This window comes from Pseudonaja textilis, chromosome 14 (assembly GCF_049901715.1).
Source record: "Pseudonaja textilis isolate UNSWEBS1 chromosome 14, rPseTex1.2, whole genome shotgun sequence".
Taxonomy (NCBI): domain Eukaryota; kingdom Metazoa; phylum Chordata; class Lepidosauria; order Squamata; family Elapidae; genus Pseudonaja; species Pseudonaja textilis.
The window spans coordinates 6,077,378-6,095,894 of NC_142003.1; the positions used below are offsets into that span (position 1 = coordinate 6,077,378).

Consider the following 18,517-nt stretch of genomic DNA (forward strand, 5'->3'; position numbering starts at 1 on the left):
TGAGAGAACTAGCCACCTTTCCAAGATATTTTGCATAGTCCCAATAAAATAGTCTAAAATCAACCTGGATTGTAGAGTGTCTCTGTTTGGATTGATAGCCAGGTTTTCTAAAACCTCACTCCTAACTGGCTTTGTTAAGTTGGCTTGTGGGAAAATTATCAACTGTTCCAAACTGGGATAGATAGATAGATAGATAGATAGATAGATAGATAGATAGATAGATAGATAGACAGATAGAATTCTTTATTGGCCAAGTGTAATTGGACACACAAGGAATTTGTCTTGGACCTAGGGGAGAAAACACCAAAGCTAAAAAAATTTCCATTCTAGTTGACCCATAACTTAAGTTTAGCCGTTCCCTGTCATGGACAGTGTTCTGATGGAGAAATAATTGGATCTCCACAGGCTGCAAAGCGGCAGCTGATGTATCTCCTTTATGTTTGTGTGTTACTAAAGCGGCCTCGGTAGAAAAGAGCACAATTAAGTGTGATAAACAGGCAGGCACTCCGGGGAACTCATTAGAGGTGACTCATTGCAATGAAATTGGTCTTCCTGTAGGCGTGGCATTCTCCTTTGTCCCCCTTTCGGCTGCGATTTCGTGCAGAGTAGACTTATGCTGGCAGGATAGTGTCTCCTTGCTCTTCAAGCAAATTAAATTGCATTTTATTATTATTAGGTCTTAGGAATAGTGCTTTCCTTTTTATGAGCCTCTCCCCTTTTTTCCCCTCCAAATTCTGCCATGGCTAGGTGCATCCCTGCACCAAGACTGAGGAAGCAAACCCGCCAAGTCAAATATGTGTAAAAGGCCATGTGCTTGAACAAAAGAGTTGGTACAGAGGTTTAGGTACAGAGGTCTCCAAACTTGGCAACTTTAAGACTTGTGGACTTCTGACGAGGAAAGTGAATGGGGAAACTGGATTCACATAACAGCCCCTGTTAAAGGTGAAGGTAAAGATTCCCCTCGCACATCTGTGCTAGTCGTTTCCGGCTCTAGGGTGGGGCGGTGTTCATTTCCGTTAACAAAGCCGAAGAGCCAGCGCTGTCCGAAGACGTCTCCGTGGTCATGTGTCCAGCAGGACTAAATGCCGAAGGTGCACAGAACACTGTTATCTACCCACCAAAGGGGTACCTGTTTTTTACTTGCATTTTTTACATGCTTTCGAACTGATCGGTTGGTAGAAGCTGGGACAAGGAACGGGAGCTCGCTCTGTGATGCGGCGCTAGGGATTCGAACCGCCGACTTTTCTGATCAACAAGCTCAGTGTCTTAGCCACTGAGCCACCGTGTCTCTAACAAACTCTGTTACTAGGGGGTTAATAGAGCTGAAGAATCTTCTTAGAGGAGAATCAAAATGTCTTCAAAGAAAAACCAGTCCAGTTGCCACTTGAAAAAGCACCTTTGGGGTCAACCCTGTTACTACCTTAGCAACTGCAGTGATTCACCTAACAACGGAGTCAAGAAAGGTTGTAAAACGGGACCAAACTCATTTCAGCCTCACTTAGCAACATCAATTTCGGTCGTAAGTCCAGGACTAAGTGTACATGTCTACAGGTAGTCCTTAACTTACCACTATTTGTTCAATCACAGTTCAGAGTTACAACAGAGATGGAAAAGGCACCAAGGACCTTTTCTCAAAGTTACAACTGACCCAAATACTCCTGCGTCACATGGTTGGGATTTGGGCACTTGGCCACTGGCTCGCATTTACGACGGTTGTGGTGTTTCGTGATCTTGTGATCCTGATTTGCGACTTCCCAATTGGCTTCCAACAAGCAAACACAATGGAGAAAGCCTGTTCACTTACCAGCCACGTTGTTCACTGAACAATAGCAGGATTTGCTTAGCAAACCAACAGTGCGTAGAAATGGTTGTAAAATTGGGGTCTCCTCATGTGACCAGCCCTTTAATGACCGCATCGCTTAACGTCACTTACATACTGGCCTCACTTGTCGTCCCTAAGTCAAGGACTATCTCTGGCTCGCTCGACGATGGCCTGATTTGCTGAACAACTGCAGTAAAAACCGTTGGAAACTCGGGTCCTTTCAATGACTGCATCGCTTAGCAACCTAAATTCTGCTCTCCATTGTGGTCATAAGTTGAGGATTACCTGGATTCTAGAGAAAGGATCAAAGCCCAGGGTTTCTCTGCGCTGAGAGTCAGAATCCTTTTCCCCAGGTGCAAAGAGGTAATCTGTTTTTTTCTCAGAAGCAATTAACTACTTAGCCATTGGAGAAGCGAACTATTCTTCCCTTCCAAACCTGAGATTATTGAGGTATTTAAAACACACCTAGGGGACAATGCTGGTTCCTTTGGGGAGCATTGGAGTGTTTGTTTGCACTCCAATTAATTCCACACCCCCTCCGAAACTGATCGCTTTGTAACTTAATCAATTTCCCAAACGCAGCGATAATATGCTCCACCAAGTGTGGGTTTCCTGCAGAGAAACATAGCCAAGTCTCCAATGGGGAAAAATTCCTTTTCCTGGGAAAATTGCTCTTCATTTTAAGGTACGATAGAGTGAAAAAAATTTACATGGAAAAAGCCATTTCCGTTTGCTTACGGGGATACAGAACAGCAAATTGGGCATTTGAGATGCTTTCGAAATTCGATATCCCACCTTCCAGACGGAGGTATTAATTTTTCTAACTGGCAACCGTTTGTTGAAATTGTAGAGGGTATAATTGATAATTGTATACACAGGACGTTTATAATCTAAAGAGGAACAGGACAAGAAAATCCTGCTGTTGATGTGACCTAGGCTGATAATGAAATGTTCAGACGCTAAATTGGAACAAGTTTGGAGGGCAAACCACGGCCAAAATTGCATAGGATCTTCCGCATGACCGGTGGGATACAGGCGTGGGCTGCTGGGGTTTTGCTGGGGTTTGGAAGAGCCCCTAGCTGAGTTTCTGTGAAGTTTGGAGACATAACAGTGTCAATGTGTCACAGCAAAAGTTGGATCAGATTAGAGAATCTTTCTAGGTAGGGATTGGGGATTTTGTGTTGCTGTTATCCATATCAAGCGAGTTCACATCCTTTGGTGGATCAAGAGAGAAGGAAAATGGTCCTTCCAAATTTCACAAGGTGCTCTGTGTGTGGGGGGGAGTGTTGGTGTTGGTGGGCAGTCGAGAACTGCAAAAGAAAGGGATTTGAGGCTAATATGGGCTGAGTTGCCCCATATATCTGCTGAACAAAACACCATACTGGTGACAGGAAGGGCATCTGGCCATTAAACGGTCTGCTAGCTCCATTCAGCTTCCCAGACTCCAGCCTGCAAGGGATTATGGGGTCATTAAAAGAAGATGATGGGCTGCATTGCCCATCCTTTTCTAGATGGTAAATCGTCTGGTCCCTAAGTGTATTTATTTATTAAATATTTATTTATTTGTATTATTTTTACAAAGAAGTCGAGGCGGAGAACATATCCCACACAATTTCCTCCTCCTATTGTTCCCCACAACAACAACAACCCTGTGAAGTGAGTTGGGCTGAGAGAGAGGGACTGACCCAAAGGCACCCAGCTGCTTTTATAAATGCCTAAGGCGGGACTAGAACTCACCGTCTCCTATTAATCGCCCAAAGTCACCAGCTGATCGCTGATCTCATCGCTGATTCTGGCCACATTACAAAAGTAAAACAACACAAAGAAAATCTCCCCAAGTCCATAATTAGCTCCAGAGTCCATTAGGCTGTCTCCCATTCTTTTTTTCTCAGCAATCTCTTTTTGATTTTTCCAGAAATGGTTTTGGGTAGGTCTTGAACAAACTCGATCTAATGAAAACAGAATGCATTGTATTTTTTTTAAAAAAAAAAAAGAGAGAGAAAAAACTGTCAGCCCTTCAAGGTAGACTCTAAACAAGAAAACTAGGAATACTAGTTGTTTAAAGCTGCATTAACAAAACTTTGCAAGTCTAAAAGTATCCCTCGCCTTTACAGCCTAAGAATCTCTTCTGAGATGTTTGCTACACTTCATTTCTTCTGTCATTTCTTCTGTCATGTTGGAATCTGATTCAGAGGAGGCCAAGCAGCTGACAGGGAGTGAGAGTGTGGCTCTGTTGGCTGTAGAGGAAACTGGGGAAGGTTAAAGCCCAGCTAGGCAGAGCAGGGGAGAGGTAGAGCAAGGGAGAGGGAATTCGGAAGAAGACCCAGGCCCACCCACTCTTCATCCTAGGGCACGCAGGGAGGAATGGACAAGGGAGCAACGTGGGTTGTGTGGCTTATGGGAGAGGAAAGGGCCCTGATTCCCTTCATTAGCTGCAGCTGGGAACACAGTGTTTAAAAAGGGAAGCTGTGCACAGCAAGTTGTTGGGAGCATATCGTGAATTATCTTGTATTGTCGAGGCTTATCTGTGTTCCTGCCGTCTTCCCAACTGTGTGTGTTTTGCTGGCTTTTCAAGTCTGCAATTCCTTCTCCTGCCCTGTCAAGTTAATTACTGCAGAGTGGTTTGTTTGGATTTTTAGTTAAAGTTTGTATGTATTTTGTTTTCGGACTGAATTTCCTCCACTTAAAGACTGTTCCTGGGAGAGTTTTTCTCCAGTCGAAGGTAACCTGGACATGGGGGGCGGGGGGCAAAGTTGGAGATAATAAAACGACTCTTCTTGCTTATTTGACTGTGTTGCCTTTGTGCGGTACCCCACACCTTCTGTGGGCACAGCTGTCTCTTATCTGATTGTATTTTTTTCATGAGCAGGAGGAATTAGCCCAGCCACTCAGACTTTAGCCAGAGTGACCTTGGAGATGGCATCATTTCAGCAACCTTCAAGATCCTATCAGTGGTTGAAGCCAAACAAGACTTGAGCCTCTTGTTGTGCCAAGTACTCACCTTTCTGGGGTACTTATATGGAGCTGTCATTTTCTTCACGTGTCCTTGCAGCTCCAAACTTAATTTCTCTTGGTCTTGTGATTGGTAGGCAGGTGTTAGGATGATAAAAGCTTTTACCACCTACAGCCAAGTCAGGGTAAAAAAGAAGATGAGTTATTTATTTATTTATTTGATTGAATTTATATTGCCGCCTATTCACCATGGCAGTATTATTATTAGCAAGAGTTAATATTATTATTAATAATAATTAATAATAGCAATGGAATATTAGCATTGCTAGTAGAATTAGCAACGGCTTTGAAGATTTGTGCAAAGTTAGCTTTCTGGCACTATAGGATGAACTCTTAATAATAACATTAGTGACAATAATGATGATAATACCAATAGTGATAGATACCCTGGGTGCAATCCCAAACAACCAGGCCATTCCTTGAATACCGTCGGTGTTGACATAACCACCACCAATCAATTGCAAAAGGCAAACTTTACTCAAAACAGCTTACATCTTGCAACTAGGCCTCTAACACCATCAAACACCAACACCTGCTTATCTCAGATTTTTAGGAAGGATACAAGAGATGGGTCAAAATGTCAAATCCAGTCTAACCCATCTGGTTGACTGTGTGACTAAGAAACTAGATTTGGTCATTTTCAGGACCCCGGAGAGCTTCATAGATTAAAATAGCACTGAAGAAGAGATCCGTTGCATCATAACTTCCTAGGTTCAGCATAAGCCTTGTGAGAGGTGATCTCGACCCCTTCATAATGTGGACTATGGAGTAGCCCTTTCTGAAGCCTTTTCTTGACTGAGAAACTACAGAAGTCAAGGACAACTGACCACGAAAACTGAAATCTCAGCAATTAGGTGACCTGGAGTGATTATGTTCTAAACCCTTGTTGGACCCAACACACAGCATTATGGGCACTTTACCTCTCCTCTGATGGGATCTGGGCTGCTAACAACAGCGGCTTCAGCTACTGCAGGGTGTTTCATCAAAGCGTACTCCACTTCAAATGGACCAATGCGATATCTAAATAGGAGAATACTGTTAATCAAGGGAGACTCTGCAGGTTGAAGGCTAAAAGCTCCAGTTTGGTCTCTGAAGAGTCGCTGCACTTGGTGGCTGTCCAGATGTTGATAGACCAAAGGTTAATGGGTACTAGGACATAGAATTCAAATACTTAATTGCTTCCCAAACTTAACGGGAAGCATTTGATTTTGGCAAGTTATTGTGTCTGATGTATTTACCAAGAATTTGCTTTTATGCTTCAGTTGAAGGAGCCAAAGTATCTCTGAGCATGCATAAAAAGTAGAACATGGAAATTGGAAGATCACTGAATGGAAAGAGCCAATCTCAGTAAACACCTTGGAGACCTCAAAATTTCAATTCATTGATGGAAATGTTTTAAAGGTGCTGATGGAATTGTTAACCTCATTTCCATGAGTTTTGATTTTATTCATGTTGATGGAATCTCTCTCTCTCTCTCTCTCTCTGTGTGCATGGGGTGTGTGTATGTGTGTGTTTGGGGATGATAGTTTGTCATTGTGGTACAGGATTGAGTAGCTGGCCTATGAATGCACCTCAGATTTTGCATTGCCATTGTTGGCGTTAAGCATTTTGGATATCTTGCAAAGCATTAGCAAACAAAGTCTACCCAGAAGACAGGATGATATCGTCTGCTCTTGCAATGAACTGGACGTATCCATCTTCATCCATGAGACCTCTGTCTCCAGTGATGTAGTAGTCTCCACGTTCTGTAGCGGCAGTTTTTTCTGGATCGTTCTAAGGGTAAAGAAGCAGGCAATCCACATTTCACATTCTCTGCTGGGTGGCTGCAAACATCGAGTGAGGCTACACTTGTGAATGTGATCCATTACTGGACTATCACAGGGTAGAAACTCCATAGGGTGTGCATGGGCCCTAGCCTCATAATTCAGTTTGCTGAAACCCACAGGATCGCAAACTGCTTTGGTTCTGCAACCCAACAAGGCAGACACAGATTTCAGAGGGTAATTAGTAGTGCAGAAAAAAACAATTACTACCAACCTGCCTTTCATTGAGGACCTATATACTGCATGAGCCAAAAAGAGGGCTGTGAAAATATTTACAGACCCCTCACATCCTGGACATAAATTGTTTCAACTCCCTCAGAATGATGCTATAGAGCCCTGCACACCAGAACAATTAGACAGTTTTTTCCTGAACGCCATTGCTCTGCTAAACAAATAATTCCCTCAACACTGTCAAACTATTTACTAAGTCTGCATTATTATTACTATTACTATTAATCCTCCCATCCTTCCTTTCCCATCTCTCCTACTTATGACTCTATGACTATAACTTTGTTGCTTGTATCCTTATGATTTATATTGACTGTTTCCTAGTTTGATTTGATTGCTTATTGTACCCTATGACTATTATTAAATGTTGTGCCTGATGATTCTTGACCCTTGATGAATGTATCTTTTCTTTTATGTACACTGAGAGCATTTGCACCAAGACAAATTCCTTGGGTGTCCAATCACACTTGGCCAATAAAGAATTCTATCATCTGTCTGTCTGTCTGTCTGTCTGTCTGTCTGTCTGTCTGTCTATCTATCATGTTCTCAACCATCTCTGTTCAAAATTTTTGAAGTTTGTCATTGGTCAGCAATTATCCAATTAGATACAATCTCCCTATGTTCACCCTAACATCACTGATTCGCCCAAAGTGAATTGGTGTGGAGTGGTCTTTGGAACCAACAATTGTCACCTTTGTTGTAGCTTTCCAACTTTCACTTTGGGAACTGAGAAGGACTGAAGTTTCATTTGAAGCTTCATCCTTGGTCATTTCTGTAGGTTCTCCCTGATCATTACTAGGGCTGAGGGACAATGGCTGGTGCTGTCACCCCTAAACTCCTCTACTTCTTGAATTTTGCTCAGTTGTTTGAGGGGGTTCTTCCTTACCACATAACCACTGAAAAGTCCCACAGGCCTTCGTGGCTTGATCTTCACGGCGATGTCTCCTTCTTCTCCAGGAGGAAGACAATTGTTATTTTCATCAATGATCTAGAAAGAAATGGTCATTCATGGATTCCCTTTTGGTGTTTTCCCCCCCGACGGGACCTCCTTGGCTAGCAGATTCATTGTAATGTACAATTCTCATGGGATTAGTTTATGCTATGCCAAGGAATTATCCCACCTTATAATTCAGGTAGTCCTTGACTTATGACCACAATCAAACCCCAAATATCCATGGTTAAGTCTGCAATTTGGTAAGTGAGTTTCACCCTGTTTTACAATCGTTCTTGCCACCATTGTTAAGCGGATCACTGCGGCTGTGAACTTCATAACATTGTTGTTAAGTGAGCCTACGTCTCCTCCATTTTCATTGCTTGTCAGAAGGTCACAAAAAAAGGAATCACATGACCCCGAGGTGCAGCAACTATTGTAAACATGAATCATGGCTAGTCTAGGGAAGAGAAGGACCAGGGGAGACAGGACAGCAGCCTTCCAATATTTGAGGGGCTGCCACAGAGAGGAGGAGGGGGTCAAGTTATTCTCCAAGGCACCCGAAGGCCAGACAAGGAATAATGGATGGAAACTGAACAAGGAGAGATTCAACCTGGAAATAAGGAGAAACTTTATGACAGGAAGGACAATCAACCCATGAAACAGAAGTTGCCCTCAGAAGTTGTGGGAGTGCCATCACTTGAAACCTTCAAGAAGAGGTTGGACTGCCATCTGTCAGAAATGATGTTAGGTCTCCTGCTTGGGCAGGGGGTTAGACTAGATGACCTACAAGGTTCCTTCCAACTCGGATTATCTGTTATCAGTTGTCAAGCATCTGAACTTTGATCACGTGAGCAACAGGGATGCTGCCATGGTTGTTAAGAGTGGAAAACGGTCCTAAAGTTGCCTTTTCTCAGGGCAATTGTAACTACGAAAGGCCACTGTTGTAAACAAGCTGTTGTAAGTTGAGGACTACCTGCATTGACGATGTCCATGACAAAATGGACTTACCCGGACATCAACGCCAGAAAGAGGTTTTCCAATGAATCCAGGTTTAATTTTCAGTCCTTTTCTGCTGCTGCATAGCAAGGACTGTGAGGACAAATTATAGAGAGTGCAATTAATAGCAATAGCCCTTAGACTTATATACCGCTTCATGGTGCTTTCCAGCCCTCTCTAAGCGGTTTATAGAGTCAGCCTCTTGCCCTCAACAATCTGGGTCCTCATTTTACCCACCAGGGAAGAATGGAAGGCAGAGTCAACCTTGAGCCGGTTGGGATCAAACTCCTGGCAGTGGGCAGACTTAGTTTGCAATGCTGCATTCTACCCACTGCGCACTACAGATGAAAGGAAGGAGGGAAGGAAGGAAGGAAGGAAGGAAGGAAGGAAGGAAGGAAGGAAGGAAGGAAGGAAGGAAGGAAGGAAGGAAGGAAGGAAGGAAGGAAGGGCAATAGCAATAGCACTTAGCCTTATATAAAGCTTCACAGAGCTTTGCAGCCCTCTCTAAGCACTTTACAGAGTCAACCTCTTGCCCCCAACAATCTGGGTCCTCATTTGACCCACCAGGGAAGGAGGGAAGGCTGAGTCAACCTTGAGCCTGGTGGGATTCGATCTGCCAAATTGCAGTAGGAGTAACTTGCAGTACTGCACTCTAACCACTGCGTCACCGAGGCTAAAATAAGGGAGTTTTGGATTTTTATGTGTGTTTGTTGGTGTCTCAGGAAGCCTTGGTCAGAACAGTCACGGGCTAATCTTTTCAACCCAGAAGGACCTCGGTGCTTCTGACACAAGTGCCTACATGCTTACCTGCTGGCTTTGTGGACTGAAGCCAGGCTCTCAGCTGAGTTGAGTCTGGGAAAATTCCATACATTTGTGTTGCGCGCTTTTTCACCCTGAACATTTATATTAAAGACCCAACTGGTTGCAAACTTACACTTTCTGTCTGCCCGTAGCCTTCCCCGATATCGAATCCAGTTTCTTCCTTCCACTCTTTGAGCACGTCTAGGTTACATGGTTCTCCGCCACCCAAGCAGGTGTGCAGACTCTTGAACGTATACCTGAATGAAGAGAAGGAGAAAGCAATGTTCTTTGGAGAAGGGATCTCCAAGGAGTCTCCAAAATATGAAGAAGGGATTGCTTGGATTAATTACAGACAGTCCTCGACTTACAGCAGTTCATTGTGACCGTTTGAAGGGCACTGGAAAAAGAGGCTTACAACCATTTTTCACACTTACAACTGTTGCAGCATGTGATCAAAATTCACATGCTTGGCAACGGACTTGTATTTATGACGGTGGCAGTGTCCCGGAGCCTCTTTTACGACATTTTAACCAGCAAAATCAATGGGGATTCACTTCACGGTCATGTTACTAATTTAACAATTGCAGTGATTCACTTAACAAACGGTGGCATGGAAGGTTGTGAAATGGGACAAAATTCACTGAACAAATGTCTCCCTTAGCAACAGAAATGTTGGGCTCCATTGGGATTGTAAGTCAAGAACTATTCTTACATGCCATTAAGTTGGTGTCATTTCTTAGCAACACCATAGATCAGAAATGGGAAAAGATGGCCGCTCTATGACTTGTGGACTCCAATTCCCAGAATTCCTCAGTCAGGCATGCTCTGGGATTTGAAGTCCATGTGTCATGTCCCTGTCAGAGTCTGAATCCGAGTAGGAAGCTGAGCAGTTGACAGGGAGTGGGAGTGTGGCTCTGTTGGCTGTGCAGGAGACTGGGGAAGGGCAAAGTCCAGCTGGGCAGAGCAGGGGAGAGGAAGAGCAAGGGAGAGGGGGTTCAGAGGAAGAACCAGGCCCACCCCCTCTTCATCCTAGGGAACGTAGGGAGGAACGGAAAAGGGAGCAACATAGCTTACAGGGGAGGAAAAGGCCCTGATTCCCTTCATTAGCCACAGCTGGGATGACAGTTGATAAGAAAGTCAGCTGCGTGAGTCAGGCTGCTGGGAGCAAATGTGACTTTATCCTTATCTGTGTTCCTGGCGTCTTCTCAACCATGCGAGTTTTGCCGTGCCTTCAAGTCTGACATTCTTGCTCCTACTCTTCCAAACTAACTACTTCAGTTTGGCTTGTTTGGATTTTAAGTTACAGTTTGTGTTGCTCATGTTTTGGACTTAATTTTCTGCAGCCAAAGGCTGTTCCCGGGAGAGTTTTTCTCCAGCCAAAAGGTAACCAGGACATTGAGGGCAAAGTTGGAGATAATGAAGGGATTCTTATTGCTTATCTGACTGTGTTGCCTTTGTGCCACGCCCCTTTGGGTCATCACACCACAAGCCATAGAGGAGCCATCGTTCCCCACCTCTGACATAGATAGATCTTCTCTGGGATAATTTGTCCCCATTCCAGTCCTTCACATCTTCCAAAAGTGATACAGAATTACACAAGAGCTAAAGCACCACAAAATGGTGTCCTTCTTATGTAAATGAGTTGTACCTGCTAGGGTTGTGTTGGAGCAGCATCCGAAATATGGTCGGTGTGCCACAAAAGGTTGTCACCGGATACTTGGCAAGAGACTGAGTAAAAGGGAGGAAGCCACATTTAATACCATTGAGTGAGATTTGGTAGTTGGCATAGAGACATGTTAATTGAGTAATGCATAAACAAATAACCAACCCTTGTAGGGTTCCCTTATAACTCTGTTTTAGATACTAGTGTACACCATGCTTGTTTATAAAATCTATAGGCCATTCAAAAAATTTTACTACCAGTTCTGAGTGCATAGCTTTGTGAACATGACAGGGGAAGGATATGATAAAATTTTCATTCCCACCTCACTGCAGGTGAAGGTTACTGCAAAATCCCATTCCCTCCTCACCCCACTAACCTGCTTTCCAGCTCCGTTCTCCTGTGCAGGGCAACCAAAGAAGACCCAGCCAATCAGCTGGGACTCCATGGGAGGCGGAGAATAGACTGGGGCGGGGCCAGTCTGAGGTGGGATTTGCCGGTTCTCCGAACTATTCAAAATTTTCGCTAGCAGTTCTCCAGAACCGGTCAGAACCTGCTGAATAACACTTCTGGGCCACCCATCTTACCTCAAGGTAATTCTGGTGGCTTACAATCACAAAAGATACAAACTATGTAAACTACAAACATAAATAAGTTAATAATTCTGGGAGAACTACAACCTGGGTGATTGAAAATCTCCATGAACAGGGGAGGTATGGATATAGAGTGGATACTGATTTTTCTCAAGTTCGAATTGTAATGAAGAAAGCCGTAAACTTTTTCAGACAATTTGGGAGTGTTAATCAGCCATTATACATATCTTTGGGGGTGATATCATTGTCTATCTGTACGGGACTTAAGGGCACCCGGGTTCTTACCTCCAGAACTACTTTGGGATCAAACTGGAGAAAACCATGTTGAAATATACACGATCCTTGGCTCCAAGGAGAGTAGAAAGATCCAATGGCAAATTTTATCCAGCCAGGATCAGAAAGACCCCATATAATGTCCGAAGAAGTCAGATCCATCCATTCTCTGTTAATAAAAAAACCAATAGATATTTTGTGGATGACATTAAAGACTCAAACTATAGCAATAGCACTTAGAATTATATACCATTTCACCGTGCTTTACAGCCCTCTCCAAGAGGTTTACGGAGTCAGCCTCTTGCCTCCAACAATCTGGGTCCTCATTTTACCCACCTTGGAAGGATGGAAAACTGAGTCAACCTTGATTGAACTCCTGGCAGTGGGCAGAGTTAGCCTGAAACACTGCATTGTAACCACTCTGCCACTATGCCTTCCTTCCTCCCTCCCTCCCTCCCTCCCTCCCTCCCTCCCTTCCTTCCTTCCTTCTTCCTTCTAGCTGAATTCCTTCCTTCCTTCCTTCCTTCCTTCCTTCCTTCCTTCCTTCCTTCCTTCCTTCCTTCCTTCCTTCCTTCCTTCCTTCCTTCCTTCCCAAGCAATAGCAGACTTATATACCGCTTCACAGAACTTTCCAGACCTCTCTAAGCAGTTTACAGAGTCAGCCTATGGCCCTCAACAATCTTGGTCCTCATTTTACCCACCTCAGAAGGATGGAAGGCTGAGTCAACCTCAAAATCACGGTCAGAATCGAACTGCCAAATTGCAGGCAGCCATCATAGGGGTGATCATGCTTGAAAGGGGTCAGGTCAAAGAAGCCGCAAGTTAAGTTCATCCAAACCTTTCTCTCAGAAGTTGTGATACAGGTAATTCTTCGACTTAAGACCACCGTCAAGCCCAACATTTCTGTTGCTAAGCGAAAGATTGGTTAAGTAAATACATAGAGATGGGTCAAATTGCAGACCCCATTGAACTACCTTGCAACACTGGCCAGCCCAAAGCCCAAACTGCCGTGGGAATGTTGCACCATTTTGGGGTAGCCCATGGTCCCACTGGTAAAGTAGATGGTCATCGGATCAAGACACTTCGTCTGGACAGGTTGATGCTGGTCAGAGGCGGCTCTGCAAAACAGAAGGAGGGAAACCCAAAGGTGCTTTTTTCAAGAGGAAGCTGGACTTTCTTTGAAGATGTTTCACTTCTCATCCAAGGAGCTTCTTCAGCTCTGACAGGATGGTGGGGAACGGAAGGATTTATATTCCTGGCAGACAGAGCTGGTTATTTGCATCCTTTTTAGAGGGTCGTTGAGGTCACTTGGAGCGGAGGTGGTTGTTCAGAAGGTTCTGACCAGTTCTGGAGATCTGGTAGCAAAAATTTTGAGTGGTTTGGAGAACTGGCAAATCCCACCTCTGACTGGCCCTGCCATCTCCATCTCTTCTCTGCCTCCCATTGACTCCCAGTTGACTGGCTGGGTCTTCTTTGGTTGCCCTGCACAGGAGAACGGAGCTGGAAAGCAGGTTAGTGGGGTGGGGAAGGAATGGAGATTTTGCAGTATCCTTCCTCTGCCACGCCCATGAAGCCACACCCACCAAGTCATGCCACGCCCACCAAGTCACGCCCACAGAACCAGTAGTAAAAAATTTTTTTAATCCCACCACTGACTTGGAGGTTTATCTGCAGCAGTTCCAAGGAAGCTCCACACCCATTGGCACTACTCAGGTGACCCCGAGGACACAGACAAACCTACAAGTGGCCTCAACAACTCTCTAAAAGGATGCAAAAAGCACCTTTGGGACAACCATGACCTGGAATGGATGACTGAGGAGCTCCGCAGATATTTAGGAGCAGAGCAAGTTAGCAGAGCCAAGCAACATATGGAGGTTAGCCCAAGAAATCTCTAGATAGAAATAGAAATAGACAAATGAGTCTACCTGTAGACAATAAAGCTTGTGAGTTTAGATACTATTTGGCAGAAATGCCAGGATTTTCATCCTCTATAGGTAACATTTATAGATGATCTCTCTTGGTACCACAAAGGTCTTGAAGCAACAGGAAAGATACTCACTGTAGCAAATCATGGAAGTTCAGCCAACCTTCCCTTTTGTGGCTCTTGGAAACCAGGATCCGAGTTTTCAGCCAGCTGCATTCAGACCCCACAGCATCTACTAATGGTGCAGTAGCCTCGTTGGCAACAATACAACTGACTTTGGATTGCTGGAGTCTGTATAATATGTCTGGAGCGGTCAAAAGGATTGTAGCTGGAATGAAGACAACGCCTGGCAAAGCAGAACAAAGGAGGTTGAGAAAAAAAGGAAAAGAGGGAAACAGTCTGCATTTGTCCGGTTTGCTAGGTCAACCAGAGAGGAAATAACAATCAGAGGAGCTTATTCTACTTTTAGGGTTCCTTGGTGCTCTCTTAGCTTGGTTGGTTTTTTTAAGAATTCTTTTTACAGAATTCTTTTATTGGCCAATTGTGATTGGACACACAAGGAATTTGTCTTGGTGAAAATGCTCTCAGTGTACATAAAAGAAAAGGTACGTTCGTCAAGAATCATCAGGTACAACGCTTAATGATAGTCCTAGGGTACAATAAGAAAAGAATTAGAATGGAATGGAATGGAATGGAATGGAATAGAATAGAATAGAATAGAATAGAATAGAATAGAATAGAATAGAATAGAATAGAATAGAATTCTTTATTGGCCAAGTCTGATTGGACACACAAGGAATTTGTCTTGGTGCAAATGCTCCCAGTGTACATAAAAGAAAAGATACATTTGTCAAGAGGAGGAGGAGGAGGAGAATATAGAATAGAATAGAATAAACAGAGTTGGAAGGGACTTTGGAGGTCTTCTAGTCCAACCCCTTGCTCAAGCAGGAGACGCTGGCCAATACCATCACAGACAAGTGGTTGCCCAGCCTCTTATCTGACCATGCCCTACGCACCCTCTCTTTGCTCCATCCATCTGCCAAGGTCTTCTCCACATACCATTACAAGATTTCTGCTACATGAACACCCTTTGGACTGACCTGTTCGGATGCAAGCCAAGCTGAGCAGCCACCACTCGGGGACCCTTGGAAGTATCATCAGGAGTCGATTGCCCTTGCACAGGTTACAGGCCTCTGAGAGCACATTGGCAGCCTTCCTGGACAAGTAGCTCAGCTCCTCAAAGGTCCACTTCACCTCTTCCCCCTTCTCTCTAACCCACCAGAAGGCTGGATTGGGAGGTCTCTTCCCTTCCTGGCAGACAATGTAAGAGAAACGATATGGACACCCTCAGAGATAGAACGGTCTCCTGGTCTTGAAGTCTGACTTAGCAGTAAATCTTACTCTATTTTAATATCTTTAGACAACTCTGTAATCCCTTTTATCAGGGCGGAGTCTGGGAGACTGAATGAAGCTAAGCGTTTACTGGCTGAATGCCCTTCCTGACACCTGCACGGAGTTCACAGCAGGTACTGTATTTTTGCGTCCTAATAGAGAAACATCAGTCACTGCCTAGAATCGAACTCTCAACCTTCTGAGTGGGAGATGGGTGTCTTCCACCCATCTCTAGGCCACTGCACTGCTCAGTAAATTTTACTGGATTATTTAGGGTCATGCTGGTGAACCTACGGCACGGGTGTCACAGGTGGCACGCAGAGCCATTTGTGCAGGCACGTGAGCCCCAGCCAACTTACCTGCACTGTGCATGCACGTGCCTCCCAGCTGATTTTCGGCACATTTGAGGCTGTTTACGCCCTCCCGGCAGCTTGAGGGAAGCCTCTGCAGCCTGAGGAGGCCAAAAAAACGGGCCCATTTCATCACTTCCGGGAAACACTGGAAACCAACTGGGAGGCGCGCATGCACAGTGTAGGTAAGGAGAGGGCGTTGCGCACGCATGTGCAGGGGAAACAGAGCGCAGTGTATTGTGAGTGCTGGCATGCGCACACTTTCAGCACACCACAACGAAAAGGTTCGCCATCCCCGACTTAGGACAATTGTAGAATGTTATTGGTAGGTAGAGGATAGTCCTTGACTTACAACCAGATTTGAAGTTACAACGGCAATGGAAAAAGGGACAACGGAACTTTGGAGTGACAACCATTGCAACATTCCCACAATCACGTGATCAAAATTTAGGTGCTTCACCACCAGTGCATATTTACAATGATCACGTGATTGCCACTTGTGATCCACCCAGCTGGCTTTTGAAAACCAAAAGTCAATGGGGGAATGCCAGATTTGCTTAATAGCAGCACAACTTACTTTACAACAACAGGGATTGACTTAATAACCAGGGCAAGGAAGGTCGTAAAATCTGGTGCGACTAACTTAACAACTGCCTTCCTTAGCAGTGGAAATTCTAATCAGTTGCAAATGGTGGTCATTTGACCCCATTTGACAAAGCATGGTCACAAAGCTTGTGACCATGGAGAGGCTACAACGGTTGTAAGTGCAAGAAACAGTCATAAATAACTTTTTCAGTCCCATTGTAATTTCAAATGGTCACTAAATGAATGATTGTGAATCAAGGACTACTTGTGTGATGATTAAATTAACAGCCCAAATTAACCACAATTAATCGTCAAGAGTCACCTTAAAGTTAAATTCTTTCTCTCTATATTATTAGAGAATTAAAAGGAAAGCGAATAGAAATTCTCAAGAAATGTTATGCAGCCTTACCTTTTCTCTTTGGCTCCATTTGTCAAGGACATCGCTTGCAAAATTAAAATATTCTGGCACATCTCGAGGCTCGGAATCTGAGTTAGTCAGAGATGTAAACGCATGAGTGGTTTGATGGTTGAATTTGCAAGGGAACGTAGGAACAGTGGCAGACTGGAAGCGAGGAAGCCTGGAGAGAAACTTCATAGCACCAACCATGGGTAGTATCTCGTCTAGCTAAAGTAAAGAGGGAGTAAAACTGAGGGAGCGAATTGTGATGAAGGTTAAACAAGGAAGCCAATGAGCTTGCAGGCTTCGTGCTGCCTAACAGCCAAGCAGAAATGTATTTTTATGGCCTCGGGTTTCAGGCTGTAATAGTAGGGATGACCTTGAAAGACCTTGGTACATCTTGGTAGTCATGAAGATCTTAAAAAAGATATTCCAATGTTGAGATGTGTCTATATCTACACTGATCAGAATCATCTAATTATGGTATTCAATGGAAGCAAAAAGATTCTGAAGACGCAAGAATAGAAAAAATATTGGTACCTTTTGAAGTTGGGTGTTGGAGAAGCCTCTTGAAAAGGCCAAGAAGATGTTCCAATGAGGGGCTTCTTGATGTTCTCCAAGCTTGATTGTCTGTATTACTATTATTCTTCTCATCCTTCCTTGTACCTATCTCTTCCCCCGCTTATGACTATAACCGGTTGCTTGTATCTTTACAATTTATGTTGTTTTATTTATTGCCTAGTATGATTTGATGGCTTATTAGTAACCTACGACTACCACTAAGTGTTGTATCTTATGCTTCTTGATGAATGTATTTTTTTCCTTTATGTACACTGAGAACATATTCCTTGTGTGTCCAATCACACTTGGTCAATAAAGAATTCTATTCTATTCTGTTCTGTTCTGTTCTGTTCTGTTCTAATTCTATTCTATTCAATTCCAATTCCAATTCCAATTCTAATTCTAATTCTAATTCTATTCTATTCTATTCTATTCTATTCTATTCTATTCTATTCTATTCTATTCTATTCTAATCTATTCTATCCTACTCTACTCTACTCTACTCTACTCTACTCTACTCTACTCTACTCTACTCTATATTCTACTCTACTCTATTCTATTCTATTCTACTCTACTCTATTCTACCCTACTGTATTCTACTCTATATTTTATTCTATTCTACTCTATTCTACTCTACTCTATTCTTTATTCTATTCTATTCTATTCTATTCTATTCTATTCTATTCTATTCTATTCTATTCTATTCTATTCTATTCGACTCGACTTGACTCGACTCGACTCTTGCATACATGCCCAACATACTTAACAGTAAACGGCCCAAGTAAAGAATCTCCAAGACCACTTCCACTTCCAACATTGACAGTGCACACCATTAAAATATAAATAGAGAGCAAATCTGACTCCTTACTAGCATGGATATTACCTAGTTTGAATCCTAAAACATTGGTGAGAAAACCACCAAGGTCACAGAGCACCAAGGACCTCTCATCTCAAGCCTGAGTCACAAATATTCTCCTTCAGATGTACAAATGGATCATCAAACACCTTTAATGCAGCGTTTGCATCGCTAAGAATCAACAATTATTTGATGGCACATCGATCAATCAAAATTAATGTTAATGGCCCTTCTTTAGAGAATATAATTCTTTAAAGTATAGTTTAACTGATATCTGCTGGGATCTGGCAAAAGCTGTACATTACATCTT

At 43.5% G+C, this 18,517-nt stretch overlaps 1 protein-coding gene across 1 annotated transcript; it reads right to left on the bottom strand.

Annotated features, from left to right (window-relative positions):
* Positions 1–3,356: 3,356 nt before the first annotated feature.
* Positions 3,357–17,635, bottom strand: LOC113439002 (acyl-coenzyme A synthetase ACSM4, mitochondrial-like). Its single transcript, XM_026704635.2, has 13 exons — positions 16,803–17,635; positions 15,167–15,377; positions 14,202–14,412; positions 13,117–13,260; positions 12,155–12,311; positions 11,265–11,344; positions 9,750–9,873; positions 8,828–8,908; positions 7,772–7,873; positions 6,480–6,607; positions 5,755–5,854; positions 4,824–4,943; positions 3,357–3,771 (listed from the first exon to the last, which is right to left on the bottom strand). The coding sequence occupies exons 1-13, from the start codon at positions 16,998–17,000 to the stop codon at positions 3,685–3,687; spliced, it is 1,743 nt and encodes a 580-aa protein (XP_026560420.1). The 5' UTR covers positions 17,001–17,635; the 3' UTR covers positions 3,357–3,684.
* Positions 17,636–18,517: the final 882 nt, after the last annotated feature.